Below are 17,439 nucleotides of genomic sequence, written 5' to 3'. Positions count from 1 at the left end.
CAGATGAACAACCGTTCACTGGGACATTCACCCCTGTGGGTGAAGTGTCAGTGTCCATTTACGAGCTCATAATCAGTGTGTCATCTGCAGATTTGACAACACGATGGTTTGGCAAAATGACTGACAGTTGTTTGACGTCCTCAGCCCTGGTCCTCGAGTCTACTATCCTGCATGTTTTAGACGTGTCTGTCTTCCAACACCTGATTCAAATGATATCTGCAGAAGTTTGATCATGGCTGTCTGATGGACTGGAAGAGGGACACATCTGAACCAGGTCTGCCAAACTCATGTAGGTTCAGTTCCATATTCAGCCCAGTTTGATCTGCAGTAGGTCAGACCAGTAAAATAATGACTGAATAACCTGTAAATAATGACAAGTCCAAGTTTCTCTTTTTGTTTTAGTAACAAAAAAAACCCAGTTAAATTATGAAAATATTTACATTTTACAAAAAAGATGTGAATAACCTGAAAAAACTGAAATTTCATTTGAAAAATTAGTTCAATTGCAGCACTATTCTGCCTGGACTTCTTATTTCTACATGTCCATTTCCACACAGTGTTCCATAAACATTTGGGAACAGACAGAATATTGTTCAAATGTTGGAGTTTGAACTAAAATGTGAACAGTTTCTCCAATATTCCATCTGTTATTCTGAACACAACTGCAGATCCAGTGGATCCATAAATGCACCAAACATTTAGGAACAGACAGAATATTGTTCAAACTGCACAGTTCAGGTTGTTCATCTGTGCTTTTATTTATGGATTTATTTACATTTTATTGTGAAAGAATAGTTTTGTAAATGTAAATATTTTCACAGTGTAATCTTATTTTTTCCACTTCATTTTTTTCCCCCATAACTTTTCACAGTAAATGTGTGTGTGTTTGTCATTCTTTCTGGGTTATTGTGTTGTTCTTGTGACTGTAGATCCCATTGGTCTTTATGTGGAACCTGAACCAACAGGATTTGTTCAACCTGGACTGTTCAGGTTCAGTTATGACCTTTCATCCTGCAGGGCCGCAATGGAACCTTTGGCGGCGGAAGGGGGGGGGGGGGGGGGGGGCAGATTTGGCCCCCGGGCCGCATGATTGACACCTGTGATGTCAAACATGCAGGACAGTGGCTCTTGAACAGTGTTTCCCAGCCTTTTTGAGCCGTGGCACATGTTTGACATTAGAAAAATCACAAGGCACACCACCAAACACAAATGTCACAGAAGTGTAGTTATTGAAGTAGAATGCAAATCCAGTCTGAGCTTCCTCAGTGGGAAACCTGGGCCTGTTTAGTTCAACACAAAGGTGATATTCTGGCAGGAACTGAAGAAAGACGTGACGTTTGGAAGGACAAAGCTGACAGGGCTGTGTCAGTGACCCCTCAGACGGACCCCGGCTTACAGATGGAGATCCCTATAATAGAGGCATACCCCCCCCCCCAACCCGACCCCGAACCTGCGGATAACCTGCTGATCTGTGCATCACCACCAACGGGGCTTCATCAACCGAACGCACTTCATGGGTTCACCTTCATTTTCTCTTTGCAAAGGGAACCTGTTGTTGTGGAGTGGATCACTGGTGCGTGCAGTCGTACGTATCTACAACACCGCTCACGTACACTAACAGTCAGGTGAAACCGGATGATCTTCCACGGCGCACCTGATGACTTCTCATGGAACACTCGTGTGTGGCACAGTGGTTGGGAAACACTGCTCTTGAGGACCAGGGGTATTTGATGTAAAGTAGTGGTGAGAGTACGCAGCCTTGTGGAGCTCCAGTGGATGTTAATGATGTGGACATGTGCTGGTTGGCTCTCATAATGAGTTTAACACCCCCCCCCCGGACGGTGGTGGAAGCTGAAGAACCTGCAGAGAAGCCTGGAAAAACTGTTTTTTTGGAATAAAGACGAGTTTGTGGAAAAGCAGCCGCGAACTCGAGCTGAAATTCCCATGGAAAGGGAGCTTCGTCTCAGGCTGACATCCAGGAGGATTTGACAGTTAAAAGACACGCTGTGGTATTTTTCAGCGCGCTTAGTGTCAGGTTCCACCGCAGACGACCAGAACAAACTGATGCCACATTCTCCAGCTTCTCACTTGTCTCTCTCTAGTTGCGCTTTCTACAAAAATGCCACTAAAGCCGACGTGGCTGCTATATTTCTGCGTGTTCTGCTTTGTCATGCCAGCGTGTTCTCACCATGAAAGCGTTTGGCAGGTGTCAAATTATCTGGTGCAAAAACATCTGCTGCAGCTTCTCCTCCAACCTCAACAGCTATAGATTCTTTTTTTATTCTCCAAAAATATTGTGTTTGTCGTTGAACCTCTTCTGCCTTTCACCCCTGACGTCTGCCTTCTCTTCCTCCCTCTGATAGCTGTCATCCATTCCACACATGAGCTGATGTCCTTCACTCTATCTTCTGCTTCCTCTGGTCCTGTTGACCTGCTGCAGCTGCACTCACACTGCAGTTTGTTCTCGGTCATCTACAGCTGAGGGGTTTCAGTTTCAGAGGATTTGAAGCCCAGTGCTGACGTCAGCAGTCCAAACCCTGTGTGCGCTCATGGGTTTGAAACTGTCCAACTTCTCCTTGAATTATTCTTCTTGTTGAAATCACATCAAGACGTTTTCCGTTACAGTGAACAAAACTCAATGTCAGAATGAAAAGCAGTCGACTCCGCAAAGTTAAACCGTTGGAGTTTTCTGTGGAATCTGCGACAAACATTACACATGATTTTAAACAAGTGTTGGACACTTTTCAACCTGTGTATTCACTGAGTCCTTCTGTTAGTGTCCTGGACTCTGCTTTTCTTTTCTTTCTTTTCTTTTCTTTTCTTTTCTTTTCTTTTCTTTTCTTTTCTTTTCTTTTCTTTTCTTTTCTTCTTTTCTTTTCCTCTTCTTGTTCCTCTTTACCTTTTAGCTCCACCTTTTCATCCTAGGATTCATTAATGTTGCCTCTCCTCCTCCTCCTCTCTGACTCCTCCTCCTCTCTGACTCCTCCTTGTCTCCTTCTCCTCCTCCCCAGGTGGTGTCCATGGGTCTGTACCTCCTCCTCTCTGACTCCTCCTCCTCTCTGACTCCTCCTTGTCTCCTTCTCCTCCTCCCCAGGTGGTGTCCATGGGTCTGTACCTCCTCCTCTCTGACTCCTCCTTGTCTCCTCCTCCTCCTCCTCAGGTGGTGTCCATGGGTCTGTACCTCCTCCTCTCTGACTCCTCCTCCTCTCTGACTCCTCCTTGTCTCCTCCTCCTCCTCCCCAGGTGGTGTCCATGGGTCTGTACCTCCTCCTCTCTGACTCCTCCTCCTCTCTGACTCCTCCTTGTCTCCTCCTCCTCCTCCCCAGGTGGTGTCCATGGGTCTGTACCTGGGGGAGAAGGCCTACCTGAAGAGCAGCTGGAACATTTTAGATGGTTTCCTGGTCTTCGTATCTCTGATTGACATTGTGGTTTCCATGGCGGGCGGGGCTAAGATCCTGGGGGTGCTCCGGGTCCTCAGGCTGCTCAGGACGCTCCGCCCCCTCAGGTCAGAAACACAGAACAGCGGCTTCAATCGTCTGTTCACCTTTGTCGGAAAGAACTCAAATAAAACCAGTCCGTTACAATCTTTCTATTGGGTATAAATGGGTGTCTGTTCTTTTTTATGCTCTTCCTTCTGTCGTTTAGTGTCAGGTCTGTGTGTCTGTTCTTTTTTATGCTCTTCCTTCTGTCGTTTAGTGTCAGGTCTGTGTGTCTGTTCTTTTTTATACTCTTCTGTCGTTTAGTGTCAGGTCTGTGTGTCTGTTCTTTTTTATGTTCTTCCTTCTGTCGTTTAGTGTCAGGTCTGTGTCTGTTCTTTTTTATGCTCTTCCTTCTGTCGTTTAGTGTCAGGTCTGTGTGTCTGTTCTTTTTTATGCTCTTCTGTCGTTTAGTGTCAGGTCTGTGTGTCTGTTCTTTTTATGCTCTTCCTTCTGTCGTTTAGTGTCAGGTCTGTGTGTCTGTTCTTTTTTATGCTCTTCCTTCTGTCGTTTAGTGTCAGGTCTGTGTGTCTGTTCTTTTTTATGCTCTTCTGTCGTTTAGTGTCAGGTCTGTGTGTCTGTTCTTTTTTATGCTCTTCTGTCGTTTAGTGTCAGGTCTGTGTGTCTGTTCTTTTTTATGTTCTTCCTTCTGTCGTTTAGTGTCAGGTCTGTGTGTCTGTTCTTTTTTATGCTCTTCTGTCGTTTAGTGTCAGGTCTGTGTGTCTGTTCTTTTTTATGCTCTTCCTTCTGTCGTTTAGTGTCAGGTCTGTGTGTCTGTTCTTTTTTATGCTCTTCCTTCTGTCGTTTAGTGTCAGGTCAGTGTGTCTGTTCTTTTTTATGCTCTTCTGTCGTTTAGTGTCAGGTCTGTGTGTCTGTTCTTTTTTATGCTCTTCTGTCGTTTAGTGTCAGGTCAGTGTGTCTGTTCTTTTTTATGCTCTTCTGTCGTTTAGTGTCAGGTCTGTGTGTCTGTTCTTTTTTATGTTCTTCTGTCGTTTAGTGTCAGGTCTGTGTGTCTGTTCTTTTTTATGCTCTTCTGTCGTTTAGTGTCAGGTCTGTGTGTCTGTTCTTTTTTATGCTCTTCTGTCGTTTAGTGTCAGGTCTGTGTGTCTGTTCTTTTTTTGCTCTTCCTTCTGTCGTTTAGTGTCAGGTCTGTGTCTGTTCTTTTTTATGCTCTTCTGTCGTTTAGTGTCAGGTCTGTGTGTCTGTTCTTTTTTATGCTCTTCCTTCTGTCGTTTAGTGTCAGGTCTGTGTGTCTGTTCTTTTTTATGCTCTTCTGTCGTTTAGTGTCAGGTCTGTGTGTCTGTTCTTTTTTATGCTCTTCTGTCGTTTAGTGTCAGGTCTGTGTGTCTGTTCTTTTTTATGCTCTTCTGTCGTTTAGTGTCAGGTCTGTGTGTCTGTTCTTTTTTATGCTCTTCCTTCTGTCGTTTAGTGTCAGGTCTGTGTCTGTTCTTTTTTATGCTCTTCCTTCTGTCGTTAGTGTCAGGTCTGTGTGTCTGTTCTTTTTTATGTTCTTCTGTCGTTTAGTGTCAGGTCTGTGTGTCTGTTCTTTTTTATGCTCTTCCTTCTGTCGTTTAGTGTCAGGTCTGTGTGTCTGTTCTTTTTTATGCTCTTCCTTCTGTCGTTTAGTGTCAGGTCTGTGTCTGTTCTTTTTTATGCTCTTCCTTCTGTCGTTTAGTGTCAGGTCTGTGTGTCTGTTCTTTTTATGCTCTTCCTTCTGTCGTTTAGTGTCAGGTCTGTGTCTGTTCTTTTTATGCTCTTCCTTCTGTCGTTTAGTGTCAGGTGTGTGTGTCTGTTCTTTTTTATGCTCTTCCTTCTGTCGTTTAGTGTCAGGTCTGTGTGTCTGTTCTTTTTTATGCTCTTCTGTCGTTTAGTGTCAGGTCTGTGTGTCTGTTCTTTTTTATGTTCTTCCTTCTGTCGTTTAGTGTCAGGTCTGTGTGTCTGTTCTTTTTTATGCTCTTCCTTCTGTCGTTTAGTGTCAGGTCTGTGTGTCTGTTCTTTTTTATGCTCTTCCTTCTGTCGTTTAGTGTCAGGTCAGTGTGTCTGTTCTTTTTTATGCTCTTCTGTCGTTTAGTGTCAGGTCTGTGTGTCTGTTCTTTTTTATGCTCTTCTGTCGTTTAGTGTCAGGTCAGTGTGTCTGTTCTTTTTTATGCTCTTCTGTCGTTTAGTGTCAGGTCTGTGTGTCTGTTCTTTTTTATGTTCTTCTGTCGTTTAGTGTCAGGTCTGTGTGTCTGTTCTTTTTTATGCTCTTCTGTCGTTTAGTGTCAGGTCTGTGTGTCTGTTCTTTTTTATGCTCTTCTGTCGTTTAGTGTCAGGTCTGTGTGTCTGTTCTTTTTTATGCTCTTCCTTCTGTCGTTTAGTGTCAGGTCTGTGTGTCTGTTCTTTTTTATGCTCTTCTGTCGTTTAGTGTCAGGTCTGTGTGTCTGTTCTTTTTTATGCTCTTCTGTCGTTTAGTGTCAGGTCTGTGTGTCTGTTCTTTTTTATGTTCTTCCTTCTGTCGTTTAGTGTCAGGTCTGTGTGTCTGTTCTTTTTTATGCTCTTCCTTCTGTCGTTTAGTGTCAGGTCTGTGTGTCTGTTCTTTTTTATGCTCTTCCTTCTGTCGTTTAGTGTCAGGTCTGTGTGTCTGTTCTTTTTTATGTTCTTCCTTCTGTCGTTTAGTGTCAGGTCTGTGTCTGTTCTTTTTTATGCTCTTCCTTCTGTCGTTTAGTGTCAGGTCTGTGTGTCTGTTCTTTTTTATGCTCTTCTGTCGTTTAGTGTCAGGTCTGTGTGTCTGTTCTTTTTTATGCTCTTCCTTCTGTCGTTTAGTGTCAGGTCTGTGTGTCTGTTCTTTTTTATGCTCTTCCTTCTGTCGTTTAGTGTCAGGTCTGTGTGTCTGTTCTTTTTATGCTCTTCTGTCGTTTAGTGTCAGGTCTGTGTGTCTGTTCTTTTTTATGCTCTTCTGTCGTTTAGTGTCAGGTCTGTGTGTCTGTTCTTTTTTATGTTCTTCCTTCTGTCGTTTAGTGTCAGGTCTGTGTGTCTGTTCTTTTTTATGCTCTTCTGTCGTTTAGTGTCAGGTCTGTGTGTCTGTTCTTTTTTATGCTCTTCCTTCTGTCGTTTAGTGTCAGGTCTGTGTGTCTGTTCTTTTTTATGCTCTTCCTTCTGTCGTTTAGTGTCAGGTCTGTGTGTCTGTTCTTTTTTATGCTCTTCTGTCGTTTAGTGTCAGGTCTGTGTGTCTGTTCTTTTTTATGCTCTTCTGTCGTTTAGTGTCAGGTCAGTGTGTCTGTTCTTTTTTATGCTCTTCTGTCGTTTAGTGTCAGGTCTGTGTGTCTGTTCTTTTTTATGTTCTTCTGTCGTTAGTGTCAGGTCTGTGTGTCTGTTCTTTTTTATGCTCTTCTGTCGTTTAGTGTCAGGTCTGTGTGTCTGTTCTTTTTTATGCTCTTCTGTCGTTTAGTGTCAGGTCTGTGTGTCTGTTCTTTTTTATGCTCTTCCTTCTGTCGTTTAGTGTCAGGTCTGTGTCTGTTCTTTTTTATGCTCTTCTGTCGTTTAGTGTCAGGTCTGTGTGTCTGTTCTTTTTTATGCTCTTCCTTCTGTCGTTTAGTGTCAGGTCTGTGTGTCTGTTCTTTTTTATGCTCTTCTGTCGTTTAGTGTCAGGTCTGTGTGTCTGTTCTTTTTTATGCTCTTCTGTCGTTTAGTGTCAGGTCTGTGTGTCTGTTCTTTTTTATGCTCTTCTGTCGTTTAGTGTCAGGTCTGTGTGTCTGTTCTTTTTTATGCTCTTCCTTCTGTCGTTTAGTGTCAGGTCTGTGTCTGTTCTTTTTTATGCTCTTCCTTCTGTCGTTTAGTGTCAGGTCTGTGTGTCTGTTCTTTTTTATGTTCTTCTGTCGTTTAGTGTCAGGTCTGTGTGTCTGTTCTTTTTTATGCTCTTCCTTCTGTCGTTTAGTGTCAGGTCTGTGTGTCTGTTCTTTTTTATGCTCTTCCTTCTGTCGTTTAGTGTCAGGTCTGTGTCTGTTCTTTTTTATGCTCTTCCTTCTGTCGTTTAGTGTCAGGTCTGTGTGTCTGTTCTTTTTTATGCTCTTCCTTCTGTCGTTTAGTGTCAGGTCTGTGTCTGTTCTTTTTTATGCTCTTCCTTCTGTCGTTTAGCGTCAGGTGTGTGTGTCTGTTCTTTTTTATGCTCTTCCTTCTGTCGTTTAGTGTCAGGTCTGTGTGTCTGTTCTTTTTTATGCTCTTCTGTCGTTTAGTGTCAGGTCTGTGTGTCTGTTCTTTTTTATGTTCTTCCTTCTGTCGTTTAGTGTCAGGTCTGTGTGTCTGTTCTTTTTTATGCTCTTCCTTCTGTCGTTTAGTGTCAGGTCTGTGTGTCTGTTCTTTTTTATGCTCTTCCTTCTGTCGTTTAGTGTCAGGTCAGTGTGTCTGTTCTTTTTTATGCTCTTCTGTCGTTTAGTGTCAGGTCTGTGTGTCTGTTCTTTTTTATGCTCTTCTGTCGTTTAGTGTCAGGTCTGTGTGTCTGTTCTTTTTTTATGCTCTTCTGTCGTTTAGTGTCAGGTCTGTGTGTCTGTTCTTTTTTTATGTTCTTCTGTCGTTTAGTGTCAGGTCTGTGTGTCTGTTCTTTTTTATGCTCTTCTGTCGTTTAGTGTCAGGTCTGTGTGTCTGTTCTTTTTTATGCTCTTCTGTCGTTTAGTGTCAGGTCTGTGTGTCTGTTCTTTTTTATGCTCTTCCTTCTGTCGTTTAGTGTCAGGTCTGTGTGTCTGTTCTTTTTTATGCTCTTCTGTCGTTTAGTGTCAGGTCTGTGTGTCTGTTCTTTTTTATGCTCTTCTGTCGTTTAGTGTCAGGTCTGTGTGTCTGTTCTTTTTTATGCTCTTCTGTCGTTTAGTGTCAGGTCTGTGTGTCTGTTCTTTTTTATGTTCTTCTGTCGTTTAGTGTCAGGTCTGTGTGTCTGTTCTTTTTTATGCTCTTCCTTCTGTCGTTTAGTGTCAGGTCTGTGTCTGTTCTTTTTTATGCTCTTCCTTCTGTCGTTTAGTGTCAGGTCTGTGTGTCTGTTCTTTTTTATGCTCTTCCTTCTGTCGTTTAGTGTCAGGTCTGTGTCTGTTCTTTTTTATGCTCTTCCTTCTGTCGTTTAGCGTCAGGTGTGTGTGTCTGTTCTTTTTTATGCTCTTCCTTCTGTCGTTTAGTGTCAGGTCTGTGTGTCTGTTCTTTTTTATGCTCTTCTGTCGTTTAGTGTCAGGTCTGTGTGTCTGTTCTTTTTTATGTTCTTCCTTCTGTCGTTTAGTGTCAGGTCTGTGTGTCTGTTCTTTTTTATGCTCTTCCTTCTGTCGTTTAGTGTCAGGTCTGTGTGTCTGTTCTTTTTTATGCTCTTCCTTCTGTCGTTTAGTGTCAGGTCTGTGTGTCTGTTCTTTTTTATGCTCTTCTGTCGTTTAGTGTCAGGTCTGTGTGTCTGTTCTTTTTTATGCTCTTCTGTCGTTAGTGTCAGGTCTGTGTGTCTGTTCTTTTTTATGCTCTTCTGTCGTTTAGTGTCAGGTCTGTGTGTCTGTTCTTTTTTATGTTCTTCTGTCGTTTAGTGTCAGGTCTTATGCTCTTCTGTCGTTTAGTGTCAGGTCTGTGTGTCTGTTCTTTTTTATGCTCTTCTGTCGTTTAGTGTCAGGTCTGTGTGTCTGTTCTTTTTTATGCTCTTCCTTCTGTCGTTTAGTGTCAGGTCTGTGTGTCTGTTCTTTTTTTATGCTCTTCTGTCGTTTAGTGTCAGGTCTGTGTGTCTGTTCTTTTTTATGCTCTTCTGTCGTTTAGTGTCAGGTCTGTGTGTCTGTTCTTTTTTATGCTCTTCCTTCTGTCGTTTAGTGTCAGGTCAGTGTGTCTGTTCTTTTTTATGCTCTTCTGTCGTTTAGTGTCAGGTCTGTGTGTCTGTTCTTTTTTATGCTCTTCTGTCGTTTAGTGTCAGGTCAGTGTGTCTGTTCTTTTTTATGCTCTTCCTTCTGTCGTTTAGTGTCAGGTCTGTGTGTCTGTTCTTTTTTATGCTCTTCTGTCGTTTAGTGTCAGGTCTGTGTGTCTGTTCTTTTTATGCTCTTCATTCTGTCGTTTAGTGTCAGGTCAGTGTGTCTGTTCTTTTTTATGCTCTTCTGTCGTTTAGTGTCAGGTCTGTGTGTCTGTTCTTTTTATGCTCTTCTGTCGTTAGTGTCAGTCTGTGTGTCTGTTCTTTTTATGCTCTTCCTTCTGTCGTTTAGTGTCAGGTCTGTGTGTCTGTTCTTTTTTATGCTCTTCTGTCGTTTAGTGTCAGGTCTGTGTGTCTGTTCTTTTTTATGTCTCCTTCTGTCGTTTAGTGTCAGGTCTGTGTGTCTGTTCTTTTTATGCTCTTCTGTCGTTTAGTGTCAGGTCTGTGTGTCTGTTCTTTTTTATGCTCTTTTGTGTTAGTGTCAGGTCTGTGTGTCTGTTCTTTTTTATGCTCTTCCTTCTGTCGTTTAGTGTCAGGTCTGTGTGTCTGTTCTTTTTTATGCTCTTCTGTCGTTTAGTGTCAGGTCTGTGTGTCTGTTCTTTTTTATGCTCTTCTGTCGTTTAGTGTCAGGTCTGTGTGTCTGTTCTTTTTTATGCTCTTCTGTCGTTTAGTGTCAGGTCTGTGTGTCTGTTCTTTTTTATGCTCTTCCTTCTGTCGTTTAGTGTCAGGTCTGTGTCTGTTCTTTTTTATGCTCTTCCTTCTGTCGTTTAGTGTCAGGTCTGTGTGTCTGTTCTTTTTTATGTTCTTCTGTCGTTTAGTGTCAGGTCTGTGTGTCTGTTCTTTTTTATGCTCTTCCTTCTGTCGTTTAGTGTCAGGTCTGTGTGTCTGTTCTTTTTTTATGCTCTTCCTTCTGTCGTTTAGTGTCAGGTCTGTGTCTGTTCTTTTTTTATGCTCTTCCTTCTGTCGTTTAGTGTCAGGTCTGTGTGTCTGTTCTTTTTTATGCTCTTCCTTCTGGTCGTTTAGTGTCAGGTCTGTGTCTGGTTCTTTTTTATGCTCTTCCTTCTGTCGTTTAGTGTCAGGTGTGTGTGTCTGTTCTTTTTTATGCTCTTCTGTCGTTTAGTGTCAGGTCTGTGTGTCTGTTCTTTTTTTATGCTCTTCCTTCTGTCGTTTAGTGTCAGGTCTGTGTGTCTGTTCTTTTTTATGCTCTTCCTTCTGTCGTTTAGTGTCAGGTCTGTGTGTCTGTTCTTTTTTATGCTCTTCTGTCGTTTAGTGTCAGGTCTGTGTCTGTTCTTTTTTATGCTCTTCTGTCGTTTAGTGTCAGGTCTGTGTCTGTTCTTTTTTATGCTCTTCTGTCGTTTAGTGTCAGGTCTGTGTGTCTGTTCTTTTTTATGCTCTTCTGTCGTTTAGTGTCAGGTCTGTGTGTCTGTTCTTTTTTATGCTCTTCCTTCTGTCGTTTAGTGTCAGGTCTGTGTGTCTGTTCTTTTTTATGCTCTTCTGTCGTTTAGTGTCAGGTCTGTGTGTCTGTTCTTTTTTATGCTCTTCCTTCTGTCGTTTAGTGTCAGGTCTGTGTGTCGTTTTTTTTTTATGCTCTTCTGTCGTTAGTGTCAGGTCTGTGTGTCTGTTCTTTATGCTCTTCTGTCGTTTAGTGTCAGGTCTGTGTGTTGTTCTTTTTTATGCTCTTCCTTCTGTCGTTTAGTGTCAGGTCTGTGTGTCTGTTCTTTTTTATGCTCTTCCTTCTGTCGTTTAGTGTCAGGTCTGTGTGTCTGTTCTTTTTTATGCTCTTCTGTCGTTAGTGTCAGGTCTGTGTGTCTGTTCTTTATTATGCTCTTCCTTCTGTCGTTTAGTGTCAGGTCTGTGTCTGTTCTTTTTTATGCTCTTCCTTCTGTCGTTTAGTGTCAGGTCTGTGTGTCTGGTCTTTTTTATGCTCTTCTGTCGTTTAGTGTCAGGTCTGTGTGTCTGTTCTTTTTTATGTTCTTCCTTCTGTCGTTTAGTGTCAGGTCTGTGTGTCTGTTCTTTTTTATGCTCTTCCTTCTGTCGTTTAGTGTCAGGTCTGTGTCTGTTCTTTTTTATGCTCTTCCTTCTGTCGTTTAGTGTCAGGTCTGTGTGTCTGTTCTTTTTTATGCTCTTCTGTCGTTTAGTGTCAGGTCTGTGTGTCTGTTCTTTTTTATGCTCTTCTGTCGTTTAGTGTCAGGTCAGTGTGTCTGTTCTTTTTTATGCTCTTCTGTCGTTTAGTGTCAGGTCTGTGTGTCTGTTCTTTTTTATGTTCTTCTGTCGTTTAGTGTCAGGTCTGTGTGTCTGTTCTTTTTTATGCTCTTCTGTCGTTTAGTGTCAGGTCTGTGTGTCTGTTCTTTTTTATGCTCTTCTGTCGTTTAGTGTCAGGTCTGTGTGTCTGTTCTTTTTTATGCTCTTCCTTCTGTCGTTAGTGTCAGGTCTGTGTGTCTGTTCTTTTTTATGCTCTTCTGTCGTTTAGTGTCAGGTCTGTGTGTCTGTTCTTTTTTATGCTCTTCTGTCGTTTAGTGTCAGGTCTGTGTGTCTGTTCTTTTTTATGCTCTTCTGTCGTTTAGTGTCAGGTCTGTGTGTCTGTTCTTTTTTATGCTCTTCCTTCTGTCGTTTAGTGTCAGGTCTGTGTCTGTTCTTTTTTATGCTCTTCCTTCTGTCGTTTAGTGTCAGGTCTGTGTGTCTGTTCTTTTTTATGTTCTTCTGTCGTTTAGTGTCAGGTCTGTGTGTCTGTTCTTTTTTATGCTCTTCCTTCTGTCGTTTAGTGTCAGGTCTGTGTGTCTGTTCTTTTTTATGCTCTTCTGTCGTTTAGTGTCAGGTCTGTGTGTCTGTTCTTTTTTATGCTCTTCCTTCTGTCGTTTAGTGTCAGGTCTGTGTGTCTGTTCTTTTTTATGCTCTTCCTTCTGTCGTTTAGTGTCAGGTCTGTGTGTCTGTTCTTTTTTATGCTCTTCCTTCTGTCGTTTAGTGTCAGGTCTGTGTCTGTTCTTTTTTATGCTCTTCCTTCTGTCGTTTAGTGTCAGGTCTGTGTGTCTGTTCTTTTTTATGCTCTTCCTTCTGTCGTTTAGTGTCAGGTCTGTGTCTGTTCTTTTTTATGCTCTTCCTTCTGTCGTTTAGTGTCAGGTGTGTGTGTCTGTTCTTTTTTATGCTCTTCCTTCTGTCGTTTAGTGTCAGGTCTGTGTGTCTGTTCTTTTTTATGCTCTTCTGTCGTTTAGTGTCAGGTCTGTGTGTCTGTTCTTTTTATGCTCTTCTGTCGTTTAGTGTCAGGTCTGTGTGTCTGTTCTTTTTTATGTTCTTCCTTCTGTCGTTTAGTGTCAGGTCTGTGTGTCTGTTCTTTTTTATGCTCTTCTGTCGTTTAGTGTCAGGTCTGTGTGTCTGTTCTTTTTTATGCTCTCCTTCTGTCGTTTAGTGTCAGGTCTGTGTGTCTGTTCTTTTTTATGCTCTTCCTTCTGTCGTTTAGTGTCAGGTCAGTGTGTCTGTTCTTTTTTATGCTCTTCTGTCGTTTAGTGTCAGGTCTGTGTGTCTGTTCTTTTTTATGCTCTTCTGTCGTTTAGTGTCAGGTCAGTGTGTCTGTTCTTTTTTATGCTCTTCTGTCGTTTTAGTGTCAGGTCTGTGTGTCTGTTCTTTTTATGTTCTTCTGTCGTTTAGTGTCAGGTCTGTGTGTCTGTTCTTTTTTATGCTCTTCTGTCGTTTAGTGTCAGGTCTGTGTGTCTGTTCTTTTTTATGCTCTTCTGTCGTTTAGTGTCAGGTCTGTGTGTCTGTTCTTTTTTATGCTCTTCCTTCTGTCGTTTAGTGTCAGGTCTGTGTCTGTTCTTTTTTATGCTCTTCTGTCGTTTAGTGTCAGGTCTGTGTGTCTGTTCTTTTTTATGCTCTTCCTTCTGTCGTTTAGTGTCAGGTCTGTGTGTCTGTTCTTTTTTATGCTCTTCTGTCGTTTAGTGTCAGGTCTGTGTGTCTGTTCTTTTTTATGCTCTTCTGTCGTTTAGTGTCAGGTCTGTGTGTCTGTTCTTTTTTATGCTCTTCTGTCGTTTAGTGTCAGGTCTGTGTGTCTGTTCTTTTTTATGCTCTTCCTTCTGTCGTTTAGTGTCAGGTCTGTGTCTGTTCTTTTTTATGCTCTTCCTTCTGTCGTTTAGTGTCAGGTCTGTGTGTCTGTTCTTTTTTATGCTCTTCTTCTGTCGTTTAGTGTCAGGTCTGTGTCTGTTCTTTTTTATGCTCTTCCTTCTGTCGTTAGTGTCAGGTGTGTGTGTCTGTTCTTTTTTATGCTCTTCCTTCTGTCGTTTAGTGTCAGGTCTGTGTGTCTGTTCTTTTTTATGCTCTTCTGTCGTTTAGTGTCAGGTCTGTGTGTCTGTTCTTTTTTATGCTCTTCCTTCTGTCGTTTAGTGTCAGGTCTGTGTGTCTGTTCTTTTTATGCTCTTCTGTCGTTTAATGTCAGGTCTGTGTGTCTGTTCTTTTTATGCTCTTCTGTCGTTTAGTGTCAGGTCTGTGTGTCTGTTCTTTTTTATGCTCTTCCTTCTGTCGTTTAGTGTCAGGTCTGTGTGTCTGTTCTTTTTTATGCTCTTCCTTCTGTCGTTTAGTGTCAGGTCTGTGTGTCTGTTCTTTTTTATGCTCTTCTGTCGTTTAGTGTCAGGTCTGTGTCTGTTCTTTTTTATGCTCTTCTGTCGTTTAGTGTCAGGTCTGTGTCTGTTCTTTTTTATGCTCTTCTGTAGTTTAGTGTCAGGTCTGTGTGTCTGTTCTTTTTTATGCTCTTCTGTCGTTTAGTGTCAGGTCTGTGTGTCTGTTCTTTTTTATGCTCTTCCTTCTGTCGTTTAGTGTCAGGTCTGTGTGTCTGTTCTTTTTATGCTTTCTGTCGTTTAGTGTCAGGTCTGTGTGTCTGTTCTTTTTTATGCTCTTCCTTCTGTCGTTTAGTGTCAGGTCTGTGTGTCTGTTCTTTTTTTATGCTCTTCTGTCGTTTAGTGTCAGGTCTGTGTGTCTGTTCTTTTATGCTCTTCTGTCGTTTAGTGTCAGGTCTGTGTGTCTGTTCTTTTTTATGCTCTTCCTTCTGTCGTTTAGTGTCAGGTCTGTGTGTCTGTTCTTTTTTATGCTCTTCCTTCTGTCGTTTAGTGTCAGGTCTGTGTGTCTGTTCTTTTTTATGCTCTTCTGTCGTTTAGTGTCAGGTCTGTGTGTCTGTTCTTTATTATGCTCTTCCTTCTGTCGTTTAGTGTCAGGTCTGTGTCTGTTCTTTTTTATGCTCTTCCTTCTGTCGTTTAGTGTCAGGTCTGTGTGTCTGTTCTTTTTTATGCTCTTCTGTCGTTTAGTGTCAGGTCTGTGTGTCTGTTCTTTTTTATGTTCTTCCTTCTGTCGTTTAGTGTCAGGTCTGTGTGTCTGTTCTTTTTTATGCTCTTCCTTCTGTCGTTTAGTGTCAGGTCTGTGTCTGTTCTTTTTATGCTCTTCCTTCTGTCGTTTAGTGTCAGGTCTGTGTGTCTGTTCTTTTTATGCTCTTCTGTCGTTTAGTGTCAGGTCTGTGTGTCTGTTCTTTTTATGTTTCTGTCGTTTAGTGGTCAGTGTGTCTGTTCTTTTTTATGCTCTTCTGTCGTTTAGTGTCAGGTCTGTGTGTTGTTCTTTTATGTTTTCTGTCGTTTAGTGTCAGGTCTGTGTGTCTGTTTTTTATGCTTCTGTCGTTTAGTGTCAGGTCTGTGTGTCTGTTCTTTTTTATGCTCTTCCTTCTGTCGTTTTGTGTCATGTCTGTGTGTCTGTTCTTTTTTTGCTCTCTTCTGTCGTTTAGTGTCAGGTCTGTGTGTCTGTTCTTTTTTATGCTCTTCTGTCGTTTAGTGTCAGGTCTGTGTGTCTGTTCTTTTTTATGCTCTTCTGTCGTTTAGTGTCAGGTCTGGTGTGTCTGTTCTTTTTATGCTCTTCTGTCGTTTAGTGCAGGTCTGTGTGTCTGTTCTTTTATGCTCTTCCTTCTGTCGTTTAGTGTCAGGTCTGTGTCTGTTCTTTTTATGCTCTTCCTTCTGTCGTTTAGTGTCAGGTCTGTGTGTCTGTTCTTTTTTATGTTCTTCTGTCGTTTAGTGTCAGGTCTGTGTGTCTGTTCTTTTTTATGCTCTTCCTTCTGTCGTTTAGTGTCAGGTCTGTGTGTCTGTTCTTTTTTATGCTCTTCTGTCGTTTAGTGTCAGGTCTGTGTGTCTGTATCTTTTTATGCTCTTCCTTCTGTCGTTTAGTGTCAGGTCTGTGTGTCTGTTCTTTTTTATGCTCTTCCTTCTGTCGTTTAGTGTCAGGTCTGTGTCTGTTCTTTTTTATGCTCTTCCTTCTGTCGTTTAGTGTCAGGTCTGTGTGTCTGTTCTTTTTTTATGCTCTTCCTTCTGTCGTTTAGTGTCAGGTCTGTGTCTGTTCTTTTTTTATGCTCTTCCTTCTGTCGTTTAGTGTCAGGTGTGTGTGTCTGTCTTTTTTATGCTCTTCCTTCTGTCGTTTAGTGTCAGGTCTGTGTGTCTGTTCTTTTTTATGCTCTTCTGTCGTTTAGTGTCAGGTCTGTGTGTCTGGTCTTTTTTATGCTCTTCTGTCGTTTAGTGTCAGGTCTGTGTGTCTTTCTTTTTTATGTTCTTATTCTGTCGTTTAGTGTCAGGTCTGTGTGTCTGTTCTTTTTTTATGCTCTTCTGTCGTTTAGTGTCAGGTCTGTGTGTCTGTTCTTTTTTATGCTTTCCTTCTGTCGTTAGTGCAGGTCTGTGTGTCTGTTCTTTTTTATGCTCTTCCTTCTGTCGTTTAGTGTCAGGTCAGTGTCTGTCTTTTTTTTATGCTCTTCTGTCGTTTAGTGTCAGGTCTGTGTGTCTGTTCTTTTATGCTCTTTCTGTCGTTTAGTGTCAGGTCAGGTGTCTGTTCTTTTTATGCTTCTGTCGTTTAGTGTCAGGTCTGTGTGTCTGTTCTTTTTTTTGCTTCTGTACGTTAGGTCAGGTCTGTGTGTCTGTCTTTTATGCTATTCTGTCGTTTAGTGTCAGGTCTGTGGTCTGTTCTTTTTTGCTCTTCCTTCGTCGTTTAGGTGTCAGGTCTGTGTCTGTTCTGTTTTTTATGCTCTTCTGTCGTTTAGTGTCAGGTCTGTGTGTCTGTTCTTTTTATGCTCTTCCTTCTGTCGTTTAGTGTCTGTCTGTGTGTCTGTTCTTTTTTATGCTCTTCTGTCGTTTAGTGTCAGGTCTGTGTGTCTGTTCTTTTTTATGCTCTTCTGTCGTTTAGTCGTCAGTCTGTGTGTCTGTTCTTTTTTATGCTCTTCTGTCGTTTAGTGTCAGTCTGTGTGTCTGTTCTTTTTTATGCTCTTCCTTCTGCGTTTAGTGTCAGGTCTGTGTCTGTTCTTTTTTTATGCTCTTTCCTTCTGTCGTTTAGTGTCAGGTCTGTGGTCTGTTTCTTTTTTATGTTCTTCTGTCGTTTAGTGTAGGTCTGTGTGTCTGTTCTTTTTATTGCTCTTCCTTCTGTCGTTAGTGTCAGGTCTGTGTCTGTTCTTTTTTATGCTCTTCCTTCTGTCGTTTAGTGTCAGGTCTGTGTGTCTGTTCTTTTTTATGCTCTTCTTCTGTCGTTTAGTGTCAGGTCTGTGTCTGTCTCTTTTTATGCTCTTCCTTCTGTCGTTTAGTGTCAGGTGTGTGTGTCTGTTCTTTTTATGCTATTCCTCTGTCGTTTAGTGTCAGGTCTGTGGTCTGTTCTTTTTATGCTCTTCTGTCGTTTAGTGTCAGGTCTGTGTGTCTGTTCTTTTTGCTCTTCTTCTGTCGTTTAGTGTCAGGTCTGTGTGCTGTTTTTATGCTCTTCTGTCGTTTAATGTCAGGTCTGGTGTTCTGTTCTTTTATGCTCTTCTGTCGTTTAGTGTCAGGTCTGGTGTCTGTTTTTATGCTCTTCTTCTGTCGTTAGTGTCAGGTCTGTGTGTCTGTTCTTTTTTATGCTTCCTTCTGTCGTTTAGTGTCAGGTCTGTGTGTCTGTTCTTTTTATGCTCTTCTGTCGTTTAGTGTCAGGTCTGTGTCTGTTCTTTTTTATGCTCTTCTGTCGTTTAGTGTTCAGGTCTGTTCTGTTCTTTTTTATGCTCTTCTGTCGTTTAGTGTCAGGTCTGTGTGTCTGTTCTTTTTTTATGCTCTT

At 41.8% G+C, this 17,439-nt stretch overlaps 1 protein-coding gene across 1 annotated transcript in view; it reads left to right on the top strand.

The window, feature by feature from the left end:
* LOC115428136 (voltage-dependent T-type calcium channel subunit alpha-1I-like) overlaps positions 1 to 17,439 on the top strand; it is a 432,180-nt gene that overhangs the window by 265,553 nt on the left and 149,188 nt on the right. Inside the window, 1 exon segment of the mRNA XM_030146986.1 lies at positions 3,327 to 3,505. Coding sequence (XP_030002846.1) covers positions 3,327 to 3,505 — 179 coding nt within the window.

The sequence above is a fragment of the Sphaeramia orbicularis genome, chromosome 1, assembly GCF_902148855.1.
Source record: "Sphaeramia orbicularis chromosome 1, fSphaOr1.1, whole genome shotgun sequence".
In the NCBI taxonomy this organism is placed as follows: domain Eukaryota; kingdom Metazoa; phylum Chordata; class Actinopteri; order Kurtiformes; family Apogonidae; genus Sphaeramia; species Sphaeramia orbicularis.
Note: the sequence above shows the minus strand (reverse complement) of the source record. Positions and strands in the feature narration are given on the sequence as shown.